Source organism: Odontesthes bonariensis, chromosome 10 (genome assembly GCF_027942865.1).
Source record: "Odontesthes bonariensis isolate fOdoBon6 chromosome 10, fOdoBon6.hap1, whole genome shotgun sequence".
Taxonomy (NCBI): domain Eukaryota; kingdom Metazoa; phylum Chordata; class Actinopteri; order Atheriniformes; family Atherinopsidae; genus Odontesthes; species Odontesthes bonariensis.
Genome location: NC_134515.1, coordinates 34,407,064 through 34,422,771, shown reverse-complemented (window position 1 = coordinate 34,422,771; position 15,708 = coordinate 34,407,064). Strand labels below are relative to the sequence as shown.

General features: G+C 40.7%; 1 protein-coding gene across 5 annotated transcripts in view; it reads right to left on the bottom strand.

The window, feature by feature from the left end:
• Window positions 1-15,708, bottom strand: part of LOC142390025 (neural cell adhesion molecule L1-like) — a 92,578-nt gene that overhangs the window by 30,609 nt on the left and 46,261 nt on the right. For all 5 annotated transcript variants that reach the window (XM_075475341.1, XM_075475343.1, XM_075475342.1 and 2 more), the window contains 6 exons: window positions 14,075-14,218; window positions 13,804-13,915; window positions 7,259-7,419; window positions 6,790-6,949; window positions 6,147-6,274; window positions 5,958-6,059 (listed from right to left, as the gene is read on the bottom strand). In XM_075475341.1, coding sequence (XP_075331456.1) covers window positions 5,958-6,059; window positions 6,147-6,274; window positions 6,790-6,949; window positions 7,259-7,419; window positions 13,804-13,915; window positions 14,075-14,218 — 807 coding nt within the window. The remainder of the gene's footprint in view (window positions 1-5,957; window positions 6,060-6,146; window positions 6,275-6,789; window positions 6,950-7,258; window positions 7,420-13,803; window positions 13,916-14,074; window positions 14,219-15,708) is intronic.

Sequence of the window (15,708 nt, the reverse complement as noted above, 5' to 3'; positions counted from 1 at the left end):
GCAGGCTTCCACATGTTTTCTCAACAGCGGGACCTCGCGCGGCGCGGAGGAGCAGCTCACCCAGGCTGACCTGTGTGAGCTGGGAGGTATCACCGGCAGAGACTGGAGCTGCTGCTGCTGGACACCTGCAGTCTCCAGAAACGCACCACAGGTGAGTCAGGCTGGAGACTGCAGAAGCTCTGCACTGAAAACAAATGAACCCTTAATTCATAGGGAATAGATAGATAGATACTTTATTGATCCCGAAGGAAATTAAAGCATCCAGTAGCAAGACATAATAAACCAATACAAATGTTTATACAATTATAAACAATCTAAGAATTTAAAAAAATAGTTTAAATATACACTCTCAGAAAATAAAGTACAGAATTGTACCTTTAGGGGTATGATGGCTTGTCACTGAGGCAGTACCCTCTAAAGGTATAGTTTTGTACCCTTATACTGAAGTAGCCTAACACAGACTGTCTTTTGTACCCCAGCATGTAGAAAAAAAGGTACATGTATGTACCTTTTACCACACGAGTACATATTTGGTACCACTCGATATACCTTTTGGACCCTCAAAACAAAAGGGTAAACAGTACACCAGCCGGAGGCTTCTCATGAGCGGGGCGGGGCGTGGCCAGCAACAGCTTATTTGCATAAAAGTGAGAGAGCCCTTTAAACGGCTCAATTTGGGAGAGACTGAAAATGGCAAGAATAGAGCTGGTGAAATCTCTTTATGTGAGAGTGATTTTGTGCAAAGAAATTCATGAACATGTTTTGTATAGACCAATTCTAACTTGTTTAAATAGGTAAAATATGTCTCCTTTAAGAATTTAAAAAACTGTTTAAGAATATAAAATATAAAAATATAAAGTGACCAGTGAAGTGACATGAAAGTGAAATATAAAGTGATCAGTGAAATTCAGAAGTGCCATCACTGAGAGCTGTTGTACAGCCTGATGGCCAGAGGAACAAAATAGTTTTTCAGTCTGTTGGTGGAGCAGGATTGAGACAGCAGTCTGCCACTGAATACACTCCTCTGTCTGATTAAGGTGTTGTGCAGAGGGTGGTGGGCGTTGTCCAGTATGGACAGCAGTTTGTCCATGGTCCTTCTCTCTGCCACTGTCACCAGAGAGTCCAGCTCTGTGCCCACCACTGAGCCAGCTCTCCTCACCAGTCTGTCCAATTGGGCAGAGTCCCTCTTCTTGCTGCAGCAAACCACAGCGTAGAATATGTTCTGACCTGGGATGTTTCGTCTTGGGAACAGGGATCAGACATGAAGTCTTCCAGAGCACAGGGACCCTCCCCAGATGAAGGCTCAGGTTGAACACACGCTGAAGCGTGTGTTATAGCTCCAGCAGCTAGGAACATCCTAGATTACAAGAAGGTTAAAGAAGCCATTCTTGTTGAATATGAAATAAATATATACAGAGATTTAGAGAACCGAATATCAGACCAAGTGAAACCCCCAGGGAGCTGTACAACTTCCTTGCTGAACTATATAAAAAATGGCAGTTTTATAGATAACTTTCACCTGGGGTCAGAGTGTGGGTATGGGAACATGAACGGGAATCAGCGCAGAAACTGATCCAGTTAATCCTTTCTAGCTACCAGACAGACCCAAAATCTAACGTTATAAAGCCAAACATAAGACTACAGCAGCAAAAGATAGGTCTGATGGCTCTGGTGTGGTTGGTGATACTTAAGGGTCTTAGGAACTGGGTTTATTGCCTAGTCAGTCCACAGAAACAGAAATATGTTCTCATCAACCCAAGTCTAAGCCAACCTGTTACCACTGTGTTCTCTATGGTTACATACAATCAGAGGGCCAGGTTAAGTCAGAAGTCAGTGTCGTAGTCAGAAAGAAAACAACAGTTTGCCCTAGTGAGAGTAAACAGGAATCCAGTATTGGCCTTGCTGGATACTGGTAGTGTCCAAACCTTGGTTCATCCATCAGTTCTGAAGGAGGGTTGTCAGATAGAGGGTAAGTCTGTCAATAGCTTGTGTCTATGAGTATGGACACAGGTCTCCTACTGAAGAGGCATATAGTGAGGTTGGGGGCCAAACTTACAGGTTGGTTAGCTATTTAGCTTACCAAGTTATTCTGAGGCATTATATACCCATCCTTTTGGAGCTGGTTCGGTCTCACAAGTCAGTCAATGTAGTTACCAGGGTCATGATTAGTGTTGTACCGATACCAGTATCGGGCGGGGCCCTGATCGAAACTAAAATGGTGGTATCGGTATCGGCGAGTACCAACAAATAGGGCACCGATACCATTTACCGATACTTGTATGACACTTGAACGTAGCCCTCTCTCTCCCGACACTCGCTACACTGTGTTGTGATCACTGTGCAGCTATCGCTATTGGCCTGCTCCAGACCAATGAGAGCGGGCCAATAGTCGCTCTTAACCAATGCCGGGGCAGCTTTTTCAATGTGTGAGGAGCAAGACGTCTGGCGACACGGAACTCTGTTAGCTGGGGAAGGTGTAGTTCGCAGTCATCTAGAGCTGCCGGCGACGAAGACAGCTAGCCAGGGGGAGTTTGCAGCGCGATTGTGAGGAGGGGAGGCTGGTTGCCTCCTGTAGTCAAAACAGGGTCCACGATAGAGAGTGCTGGGCCTCCATCGCTCCCTGTGCGGTCGTGACAGCGCACTACCAGCCGACAGCCAGTTACCGTCTTTGCCGTCCAGCAAAGCCGTTACCCCGGGGAGTTGGACGGCGGCACAAGCTCAGACCCCGGGGGAGGGTCTCGCCAAGTGGACGAGTTAAGTATTCCTCTCCTTTTTACTTCGTGTTTTAGTGTTTATGTATAGGTCAGCCTATTGTTATGTGGTATTGATTGGTGGGGTTGCGTGGGGAGGAGTGACGGGTCTGTGGTTAAATGGGCGCCATATGCTGCAGGTTAGCCGCGTGTTTTGTGGTGTGTTGACTCTGTGTGCTGTGTTTAAAGCGTGCCTTAAAGCTAGTGAAGCTAGCCTGACTTGTAGTGGGTTTTCATTCCGTGTGCTTTGTTTAAAGCGTGCCTTAAAGCTAGTGAAGCTAGCCTGACTTGTAGTGGGTTTTCATTCCGTGTGCTGTGTTAAAGGTTAGCCTGTCGTGTGTGTCGCGACCAAGGAAGCCTGCGTTCCCAATCCTTCTCTCTCTCCATTAGATCGGAGCCCCCCACCCCATGTGTTTTATGAACTTGTAAACTAATATAGATTTTACATTTTACATCCAAGTAGTATGCAGCTCTTTATATATATATATCAGAGGTGGAAAGAGTACTGAAAAATTGTAATTAAGTAAAAGTATCTTTACTTTGCCTAAATTCTACTCAGAGTAAAAGTAAAATTACCCATCTCAAAATTTACTTGAGTAAAAGTACAAAATTACTTAATTTAAAATGTAATTTGAGTAAAAGTTACTTAATTACTTTCAGTTTCTTAATGCAAAAAAGGATGAGTTATGAATCAAATTCAGTACAAGTTGTTTTAATCTATTTCGAGGTGTATTAAAGTGCACATCCACACTTGCAAAAGATCAACTGGGCTCAGGAACATACTTCCTCACAAGGACAGTCACAACTTGTACCATAATTATGGACAACCCTGAACATCCTCTCCATGAGACTGTTATCGGAAAACAGAGTCTCTTTAGTCAAAGGCTTCTTCAGTTTGGATGCAAAACGGACCGCTACAGGAAATCTTTCCTGCCCACAGCCATCAGCATCTATAATAACTCCTTGATTTAATTGAGTTACATCAACATTTAATTTCCCTCTGGGATAAATAAAGTATTTTTGAATTGAATAAAGTGCAAACAATTTTCAGTCCTATTGTCCAATGGACAACACTATGATAAGAATAAAGAAATTTAAACTACAATCAAAGTATTAAAAAAACAAAATGCACACAAAATTAAGTGCCCACAGGATACCACAAATCAAACTAAAATGCCACAGGATCCCACTATTCACAATAAAATGCTACAGGATCCCACATGTCAAAATAAAACAAAATGCTCACAGGATCCCACATGTCAAAATAAAACAAAATGCTCACAGGATCCCACATGTCAAAATAAAACAAAATACTCACAGGATCCCACTATACAAAATACAGTGCCCACAGGATCCCACAAATCTGCCAATAATCTACAACTTTAGACCGGAAAAGCTCTTGTTCAATTTCAGCAGCAGCTGATTTTCGAAGTTTTTTGCTGTAAGTCTTGCTCTCTTTGCTGTGAAGAGCAACCCGGCTGAACTAAAAAGCCTCTCACAGGCAGCTGAAGCTGGAAGGCCTGTGTTGAGTTTCAGAGGCAGCTTCTTAATGTTTGGGAAGGAGTTCAGCAGGTCCATGCTCTCCGACACACAGGCAAGGTACCCCTCCAATTCCCCAGAACCCTCTGACCTGCGGAACTTCATTGTGGAATAACAATAAAAAATGTTTATGTTTTGATAAAATGCCGAGATCCAAATATCCAAATACTGACATCGGAGCCCAGTCCACTGACTCAGTAGCCAAGACTCGAGATGATCAAGCGCGTGTGGCGCAACAGAGACGCACTGCACACAACGCAACAGCAGCACCACCTGGCCCTCCCAACAAGTGCTGAATATGAGAAGTTGGCGAAGCTAGAGAAACTGCTGGAGCCATGCATGTGAATAAGCTGGTCTGCCTGCTGCGTGTACACCAAGAGCGACCTCGATGGAGAAGCTTCGCTTGAGAATTTGCTTTGGTTGCTTTGGTAGCTTTGGTAGCTCGTGACGTCACATTTAGAATGTTAAATTCTTAAAGGCCCCGCCGCGGCTGTGCAGCACCCCCGCAAGAAAAAAATATGAGGAAAGTGAGGGCAGGGACACGAATAAACGTGTTGTTATTTACAATTTGTTATTCAAGATATACATCACGTTACAAATGATGTAAAACTACATTAGGTACACCTGAGAAGAGCAGGAATAGCAGAGGCAGCTGTGAAAAAGAAACTAAATTCGAAATAAAATCTGAAATAAATCAGAAATAAAACTTAATTGCAGTGAGAAAGGTATGCGTGGGGTTACTACACTATTGTATTGACGCACTCGACACGGCAATTGCAACAGTCTCAGGATTAAACGACTATTGTTTGGATAGGAACCAAAGTTTACACGTCTGTTTCCGCGAACCCCGCGGATTGCCGGACCCCTGAATGAGCCATTTTAATCTAGATTAATCTAGATTAATTTCAAGATTTCAGTGATATTAATCTAGATTAAAAAATTTAAATAGATTAAAGCATTTTGTATCCTTCTTCCATTTTTTAAATTTTGTTTGCTTTTGATATTCCTATTTCTCAATCATGTTTGCTATTACTTTAGCCTTTCTTATTTGTCTGTTGTGTTTGGTTTCCCTTTTTCAATTTGGTTGAGCTTTTTATTACTTACAGAGCTATTCTGAACATTTTAATGAAGTTAACTTGTCCTGGTATCAAACTAACATTGAAGCCAACCACTTGACTGTGCCTACAACTAGAACCCTTGACCCATAATGACAACAGGATGCAACAGTCTTATACAAATGTGTGTCACTGGTAGCAGTTTTTGGGGAACAGGATCCTTTTATGAAAAGTCACGCTTTAGCAGGAGCTTTCAGTGAACATGCAATATATAGTCTGATCTTTAATAGGCAGAATACAGCTCAATCAGATTTAATTAAAATGACTGACATTAGAGTGTGTTCCACTTCTTCACTCTAAACAATTCTGTAGAAATGATTTACCACTTATCCATGACTTATTATTTTAATTACTTGTTTTACATTTTATTTATGGTTTGTAAACCAACATAAAATTAAGCAGAGATGTTAAATTGTTTGAACATTTGCAATACTGAATAAGACTGAAAAACAAATAAAGTATGTGACTATCAATTTGGATATCATTTTCCAGCAAACTGCTTCTAATCTCAAAACATAGTCATATGTTTTCTGTATCTGTAGATGTGCAGTACCTATGATGGGGCTGTTGTGAGAGGATCCTGGGAACCAGCTGAGAGTGAGGTCGTTGTCCTCAATTTTAGACAGAGACAGAGAGCTAGGAGGGTCTGGAGGAGCTAAAGGCCCAACAGAAATCTATTAGTGCTGAACACACTGTAACAGCCTATGCATAGCATACATCTACAGTATACACAATGACATACCTACTACAGTGATGGAGCTCACAGCATTTGCACGGTCCAGTTCAGTGTTGACTTCGCAGGAGTAATGTGCAGAATCGTCTGATTGGACATTTGTCACTTTTATCGTATTATTGTTGAAGATAGTGTACCTAAAAACACACAAGGAAACACAAACAAATGCATTAAATGGGGTTCTATGGTAAATGTGTAGTGTGGCTTTAACAGTCTTATTTATTTCTGTCTAATTAAAACCACACATGGAGAGAGATTCCATAGCAACAAGGAGCTCATATAAACACATGAAAACTGCATTTGTCTGTATACACATTTATTGCACATCCTCCAGAGTTATTAGTTATTAGGGTTCTGTTTGTTCCAAGTCGAAAATTTTCTTCACATATTGGAAGGACAGTGAAGGACTGTTCACTGCATTTTTGACAGTTATTTCATGCATCCAGATACAAAACTTTTCATCCACTACTGTAATCTTATATTGTAGAAGCAGTCCTTCAGGAATATGATGTGCAGTCTATGTATGCTGTGTTTTTGTATTTCTCCTTGGTTTAGCCAAAGAGTTTTTTTCATCTTCACTTTTGCTTGCAGTGTGTGTTTTTGAGTGACCGGCGTTGTTTATTTTTCCATAACAGATTGTGTGTGTGTTTACTTGTCATGTGGTGATGACTTCTGAAGGATGTATCCATCTTTCTTCCAGATGACCTTGTGCTTGTGCAGCCGAGGATCTTTGTAGAAATGGCAGTCCAGAAAAGCAGTATTTCCTCTGAGAATGTAAAGGTCTCTGGGGCCCGTAAGTATCACAGTTCGATCTGACAGGAACAGAGAAATCCAGAAAAGCAGATCCCAAGCTGTGATTCTATGCATACCTTACTTTATCTTAATTTATTTAGTTACTGAAAAGATCTCACCCCTCTTTGTAACTTATTTTTTTAAATACTATTCACAGTTTTAAGTATATAAAGGTAAAATCAGATTTACAATGAAGACAAAAGAATGAAGAGGAAAATTAAGAGAATGAAAGGAAAAGAGAAAAAAAATGCAGCATTCTTGGGAACCCATTGCGATATAAATAAATATACATATAAAAAGTTTGTTGCAAAAATGTGGGTGTGACTTACTGAAGACTTCCAAGTTAGCAGTGATGGAGATATTGGAGTGTTTGATAGAGCAGGTGTACCTTCCGGTGTCCTCATGGCTAACATTCAACAGCTCAATAGTTCCATTGGTCAACAAGGAAACACGAGGATCTAACAGCAGAGGAACCATATCCTCACTTTCCCTACAGACACACAAAGTTAGTGAATATATTCATTTTTATAATTTGTAATTAGCAATGCTGTGATAGTCCTGGCCCTTCTGATACAACCTGAGTTTATCTTAAATTTTTTTACAACATTAGACATAGAAACAGATAACAGCAAAAGTTGATCTTCCCAACCAACCTGTCTGTCAATAAAATTTATTTAACCAGTTTTAAATAAAGGATTTAACCAGTTTCCTGACCAGTAAGTGAATGGTTACTTAGATTTTCCGTAAAATTCCTATTCTTTACATACTTCACATATCAATTTTGTATACCTGCTTAAGGCAGGATATACCCTGGACCGGTCATCAGTCTGTTAGGGCCAACACAGAGTCAAACGCGACTAACATCCATTTAACATGTATGTTCTTCACTGATCATCGATTGGATTTCCTTTGCATCACTGAAACTTGGATGTCTCCCGATGAGTTTGGGCCTTCTCCGAGCTGTTTTTGTGTGGCTGCCAGTATCTTAATTCCCTGCAGTCCTCCAGTTGTGATCGAGGTTTAGTGACTGTCTTCAAATCAAACTTTGACGTTAAACAGCTGTCCCCTCCGGACTCTTACCCCAGCTTTGAGTCTTTTTGAGTCGTGTCCCTCTCCTTCGCTGCTCTGCGATGTGGTTTACCGTCTTCGAAAATATTACAAGGACTTTTTAAGTAACTACTCTGATTACTGGGCTTGTTTGATCTTGCAGGTTATCTTTGCTTAAATCTGGGAATCGTTGATTCAGTGTTTTCAGACTATATATTACTTATGTTAATTGAGCTCGTTCCACATTGTCAAACTGTAAAATCGTGCCCATCAGCGTGACGCTTCCATGCTCTTAAACCTGCACTGCTGCTCAGTACGCTGCTTTTACCGATGAAGGTACCTCTCAGCCCTTGGTGTCTTCCAATACTGAGGAGCTATTACTAAAATTTTGTTCTGCCTGCCAAACAGTTCTGGACTCTGTTGCTCCATTAAAAATCAGACAACCAAAACCCAGATCAGAGCCTTGGTTAAATGACCATGCCTGTGCCGTAGAGTGCAGGAGAGCTGAACGGAGCTAGAAAAGGGGAAGGTTGCAGGTTTCTTTTGAAATGTTGAGAGGAAGTTGGCGTTGCTATCAAAAGTTGTGAAATTTGCTTTTTTTTTCCAATACCTCCCAGTCACTAGGTCACAAGGCTTGGGAGGTATTGGAAAAAAAAGACACCTTATTTCCTTATTGTGAATATCTGTCGAATATCCGAATATCCAATATCAAACCAACTTCACCACGGTCTTTAGCGGCAGCTGCAGCAGCAACATTTCCGGAAAGGTACTGGCTTGATTAAATTCATTCTGGAGACTCTATCCGACCACATGAAGACCTCGGGACACTTCGGTTTGGGTTTAGGGACCCTCTACTCACTACCACGTAAGTGTTATGTTGTTTGGAGCTGTAGAAGAGGTATAAAAATAGCATTTTGTAGCGGTGACATGATATGCCCCTCTCACCTCCAGGCTAACGACTTTTGGCTAAAAACGGTCAAATCGAAATTCTCAAAACACATCCGAATGACATGATTTTGATGTCAACTCAACGTATGTACTCCCAACATCCCGTAAATTGATCTAAAGTGCATTTTACTCCGGATTATCCCTTGAAGCTGTCCACCCTCTCCAACTCAGACCTGCTGATACAGAGTGGACGGATGTCACTCTGCTGCTTCCTCCTGTAGTCCACAATTAGCTCCTTAGTTTTGCTGACGTTCAGCAGGAGGTTATTTTCTCAGCACCAGCTCTCCAGGCCTCCTCCTTGTTATGTGAAATTAACTGTTCAACCTCCCCAAGTTCTCCCACACCACTCCCCTTCTCCGCTCTCTACACTGGCTCCCCGTAGCTGCTCGCATCCAGTTTAAGACTCTGGTGCTGGCCTACAGGGCAGTGGAAGGAACAGCTCCTTCATACCTCCAGGCTATGGTCAAGCCCTACACCCCCGCCCGACCACTTCGCTCTGCGGCCTCCAGGCGCCTGGCTGCCCCGTCACTCAGCGGTCCCTGCGCACCATCGACACGGTCACGGCTTTTCTCTGTTCTTGCACCCCGATGGTGGAACGATCTCCCGACTGATGTCAGGACAGCTGCCCATCTTTCGCCGCAGGCTGAAAACCCATCTCTTCAGGAAACACTACCCTGATACGCCCTCTTAGGACATCACCTGCTTCGTCCTAGTTCCTTACGCACTTATTTGTTTCCTAAATTGTCTTTGTTTTCTAAATTGTCTTCCCATTTGTCTAGGTACCTAACTTACTGCACTTACTCTAGCACTAGTTATGCTCTTAGCTGTTTGGTTTTGGAAGGAAATGCACTTATGATTTCTTGTGACCTGAAGTTCTTTTGCCTACCGATCTTGAACACACTTATTGTAAGTCGCTTTGGATAAAAGTGTCTACAAAATTACCGTAATGTAATGTAACTCCACGATGGCTGTGTCGTCAGCAAACTTAATGATGTTATTGTTGTCCGATGTGAACACACAGTCATGTCTGTACAGGGAGTATAGCAGGGGACTCGCTGCCTTGAGAGGATCCAGTGTTGAGTGTGAGGGGGGATGAATTATGGGAACCCACGCGTACCACCTGTTGTCTGGCGGTTAGGAAGCTGTGGACCCACCAACACAGAGAGGAGTTCAGTCCAAGATCACACTAACCCACACAGCTTAGTGAGCAGCCTGGAGGGGACTATGGTGTTGAATGCTGAGCTGTAGTCCACAAACAGCAGTCTCACATAGTTCCCTATCCTCTCCAGGAGGAAAGTGTCTGAAAAGGTTATGGCGTCGTCAGTAGATCTGTCTGGGCGGTATGCAAACTGAAGAGGGTCCAGGGTGGGAGCAGAGAGGAGGTGATGAATGTTTTGACCAGCGTCTCAAAACATTTCATCACCACAGATGTGAAGGCTATGGGGCAATAGTCATTGGGGTTACTGGTCTGGGCTGTCTTTGGGACAGGGACCACAACAGACTTCTTAAAGCAGGTGGGAATCACACACTGTGAGAGGGAGAGGTTGAATATTGTTGTAAACACCGGTGCGAGCTGTTCAGCACAGGCTTTGAGGACTCGACCGCTGATGCCATCAGGCCCCGCTGCCTTCATGGTGTTCACACTTCTAAACATCCTCCTCACCTCCAGCTCCGTCACAGTGAGCACCTGCTCTTCTCCGGGTGGGAGCGCAGCTTCCTGCCTGCTCTCCGACTCGAAGCGTGCAAAGACGTTGTTGAGCTCATCAGCCAGTAAAGCGTTGTCTATCATCATGGATGGGTCTGTCGCTCTGTAGTCCGTGATGGTGCGTAGTTCCTACCACAGCGCCCTAGAGTTGCTCCCCTCCATCTGCACGTTTTGTCTACTACTTGTGTTTCAAAGATATGGGCCAGACGTGGCCATCAAACAGGCCAGGGGGGTCAGGCACTAGGTAGTTCCTCGAACATCTTCATAGGGGATGGAAATAAAGTAGCGTTGGTTTAGCACATTGATCAAAAGTTCATAGGTGTAAAACAGGAAGCCCTCAACAATGAGGATGTGAGTCTGCTCCTCCTCCTTGCGGTCGGACTTTGGCACAAACTATCCAAGGTGTTCTTAACGCCGTGAGACTTCTCATCGTGAGACCATACTCTTCATGGCTTCCATGTCCAGACCAGTAATGTTGTGTGCAAATGCCTAGCGATCAATTACTTATTTGAACATTTTAACTGAAGGATGTTGTAAAGCATGATATAAGAGATGGAGATTACCCAATGCCCCACATGCTCACATTAGGCAGATGGATGGTGAAATAAAAAAAAATATATTTGTATGTCTAAACTAAACCAAACTAATGATGCTGCAGAGTAGGAAATACAGTAAATCAAATAACTCAAAAAAAACTAACTCAATTAAAGGTGCATGCAGTGATGAACAGCCCTCTCACATTGTCTGTGCTCCAGCCTGTGTCACGACAGGGGGCCCTGGCAGCTACCGCAATATGGTGTCAGGAACGACAACAAAAAGTAGTCAGTAGTATGGACGTACTGAGTCAATAGTGATGTGCAAACATGTTCATCGTGCAAAAATATGAGTGATGTAAGGCAATGCACTGCAGACTGACACCAACTTCCTGTGTTTTGGTGAAGTTCTGTTAATAGTGAGTGGGGCTATGGAAATGAGAGCTATAATATTTTCCTGTTTTCAATAATGAAAAAAAATAGATGTTTATGATGAACGAACATAAATTAAGTAAAGTAGTATCTTGAAAGTTGTACGCATTTTTGAACAAACTCTCTCAAATGAATGGGATCATTCTAGTGAAGAAATAAAGAAAGAATAAAGTATATAACTTCCTGTTTAAAGTGGGCAGGACTATGGTGTTGAAAATCATATTCTATTTGTGGCCCAACAGTGATGAAACCCTGTAAAACTCATGGCTTTTGAATGACATGTGATGTGTTTTATAATCACTCTTCTGGTTATGGCGTTTTATTTAATTTCACCACACTGCCACAGAAATGCCCTCCATTGAAAAACATCATCTAAATGATGCCTCATCCAGGATTTCCATTGTTTTTCATCTAGGCTGAGGCATCATTACCATGCCTCATGGTAATTATACTGGAAGTCCTTCCTGCCAACAGCAATAATTCTTCAAAATGAAAGTTTATAATGATTGTTTGAGGGGAAAAATGCAACAATAATATAATTTCCCTTTGGGATAAATATATTATCTTTTTCAATTCACTTCATCTCATGTCCCTCATTCATTTTCATTTAATTTCATCTACTTGGTTGAGAGAGCCTGCTCTCATCTGGACAAAACAGGCAGCACTGTGAGAAACACGAGTTAAATGGACGACTGACAACCTGACAGACAGGTCACAGGTGTTTGTCTAAGAAGGTTGATAGCAGCACAGGCACACCAGAAGGGACTCTACTTCCACCATTTATTTTCATGTTATACTCTTTAGACTTCCAGCACATCTCGGAATCCTGTCGTGCAGAAATACTCAGATCACTCGGAAGTTGTTGATTGAATCAGTCATTGAAGCTCATTTCAAGCAACTGATCGATAACAATAATCAGATTTTTAACCGTACACTGAGAAGTGAAAACTCAAATGAAAAAGAAATCTGATTTATTTTGACACATTAAATTTGGACGGACTTTGTCCAAATCTTGCATAAAACCTAATATAAACTTCTCTTTGCTGTTGAAAAACTAATCCCCTTTTTTTCTATTCAGCTACATTTTTGCAAACCTAGCAAAAGATATACTTCACATATTGTGATAAAATCCATTATATATACACAAGAAGTATACTTGGCAATAGCTGAGTAATCTAAAATCTCTCACCCCAGAGAACAAACAATTTTCTTTTAGCAAAGACCAACCTTCGTCAGCTGTTGGATGGATAATTGGTATACTTTGGTATATTTTGGAATAGTAAAGTTTTTAAAGTAGTTTTGTCTACTTTAGTATTTTTGATACACATCTACTGAAACACCATCACAACAGTGAGTGAGTTTATGTCTGTAAAACCAAGAAAAGTCCTGACATTCTCTTAATATCTGAGATCTGGGTTATTATCTGGGATCGCAAAAAAGGGGACATTCCCAAAAGACTCGATTTACATCTCATTCAGAGTGTCACAAAATGACAAGTTGTTATTGATGTTAATAGTCTCGCCAACATCCTGCTGAGAACATTTTAGAAGTAGCCATTGGAGATGTTGTAAACGCCTTAAGGACATCCGGGGGATGTCACTTGTTTGTGAGGATGAAATCTGACAGTTACTCCTCAAATCATGAACAGTTTTGAAAATAATAGTCTTATACATTAAGTATGTCAGAACACTCACAAATACTGCACTGAATAAATAGCTGTTAAGTGTCACACCTGTGTAACAAAACCTGATCTCTCAAGGTCTTATCAATCATCATAGTATGTGTCACTTGAAGCTCAATGTGAATAAAACAACAAAGATATATGGTAAGCTAACAGGAGTAGGGATGAGGAATCATATTTTTAGTGTCCACCATGTGGAAAAGGAATTCTTCATACAATAATAATAATAAATGGAATAAAAAATTATTTTCAGCAACATTTCCATTATGCAGAAAGCAGAGAACACTGGAGTGAATGAAACTGATAATTATTAGATTTTTTTTCATTACTCAAATTGTAAAGTAAATAAAATTAAAGAGTTTGTAATTACATATTACTATCTTGTATAGTATTACTGTAAAAGGAAACGATATATCCCTGAAATGCACTTGAAAAGATTACATATACACTACTGTAATATATACTTGATAAATGTACTTTGTTACTTTCCACTACCATCAGAGATTGCCATCAGATATCATGTCTCACCATGTGATTTGTGGTCGTGGGGAGCCAAAAGATTCACAGTGCAGCTTGATGTCTCCACCTTCAATGACTTTGTACACGACTCCATCAGAAGACAGGATCTGAGGAGGGAGCTCTGAGAGACATAGAGAGGGACCCCGTCATCAATCAAGTCAGTTGTTACATATCCGAAAAATCTGTATCAAACAGAAATCACCATGGAAAAATGATAGTGTGAATATTTGAATGTCACACGTGAGAGGGAAGTTAATCCAACATTGAACTGTGTACATACCAATAACAAAGAGATATGTATTAAGGAGGATTGAGCCGTGCCTATTGGTGGCTTCACACTGATACACGGCTGAGTCAGCGAATTCCACATCCCTCAGTATTAACGTACTGCTTATTATAGTCCGGCGAGGCTCATCATCCACCTCTACACAGACATTGAGAAAACAAAGGGAGGACAGAGGAGGTGAAGAAGTTAAGAGAAAGCAATCATAGTACTGTTTTAAGATTATTCAACATAAAGTATGCACCGACTGAGGACAGATAAACTTTTTACAAAGAGGTAACTATTAAGGTGAAAACGTAAAAGCTGTCATAAGCTGTAGCTGGCTCTGACTTTGCTTCTTTATCAGAATCTTTTTTTATGATAAATTATGTTGCTCCGACCTTGTTTCCATGTCATTTTCCCCTCTTATATTTAAATGTGTGGCTTTTACGTGAAGTAATTTTGTTCAAACATCTTTCTCTCACTTTTCTTTCTCCTCAGCTAAGTCTTCTGTTCTTTCCTTTTTTCTTTTCCATTTCTTACCTGCTTTCTATTCCATTCATTTTCCGTCTTGTTTTCATCGTTGCTATTAATTTTCTTATTTTGTTCCCCCCCTCTTATTTCTTATATTTGGTTTATATAGTCACTACTTTAATTTTTTTTAACCCTCCCTAGCCATTCTCTAGTTTATATATTCTTCCTCCCCATCCTTCTTTGTTTAATCTCTCCATATCCAATCCTTTCCTATTTCCTGAAATGATCTCCCTTTCTTCTGTTTTCTTCCTTTTTCTTTTGTTATTCTCATCATATTTTCTAACTCTCTTCGTCCCTTAGGTCTGAGGCCTGAGGCTGACATCTTTTTTAAAAAAATTTTTTTTAAATTTCATGTATTTATTAAGAATTTTTTTCATTTTATAAACAAACAGAGATCAATACAAAACAGCACAATGGCACAGTAAGGTACATAAAAAATATAATAAAACAAAACAAAATAGAGAAAGGGGACTTGTAATAAAGCATAAATAAAGCAAGCATATGGTTTGTACTCACACAAATCCACGCTACAATCATAAATAAAGATTACATTATAATATAAAAAAAAACAAAAAACAAAGACAAGACAAAAACAAAACTAAAAAGACCAGAGATTAAATAAATAAATCAAATAAAGACAACTAAGTCCTATTTGTCATCCATCCAACCATCTACATCCATATTGTTATTCTCAAGAAAATTATAGAAAATATTCCATATTTTCCAAAACTTTTCAAGTTTGTTCTTTGTTGAGTAGCTTATCTTTTCTAAAGCAACATAAAAGGTCAATCCCCTCAACCATTGGGCTGTAGTACAAGGCGTGTCTGACTTCCAAGAGCAGGCGCTGACATCTTAAAAATTAGATTTTTATAAAAAATTTTAAAAAACTTTTTTTTTTAAATAAAGCGTTTATTTGTAGGCCCAAACACCGAAGGTGGTGCAAAAGGCCTAGTGTATCTGTAGCATTTATTCTTTCTAGAACCAAGCATCAAAGCTGGTGTAAACCATATTGTCTCAAAGGAGGTCGGCTATTTTCGGTTCAAAGACGCCATTTTGGTGTTTTAAGGCTCTAGCATGGTTGCCGCGTCTGCTAGCGCGAGCGGTGTTGATGACGTAAC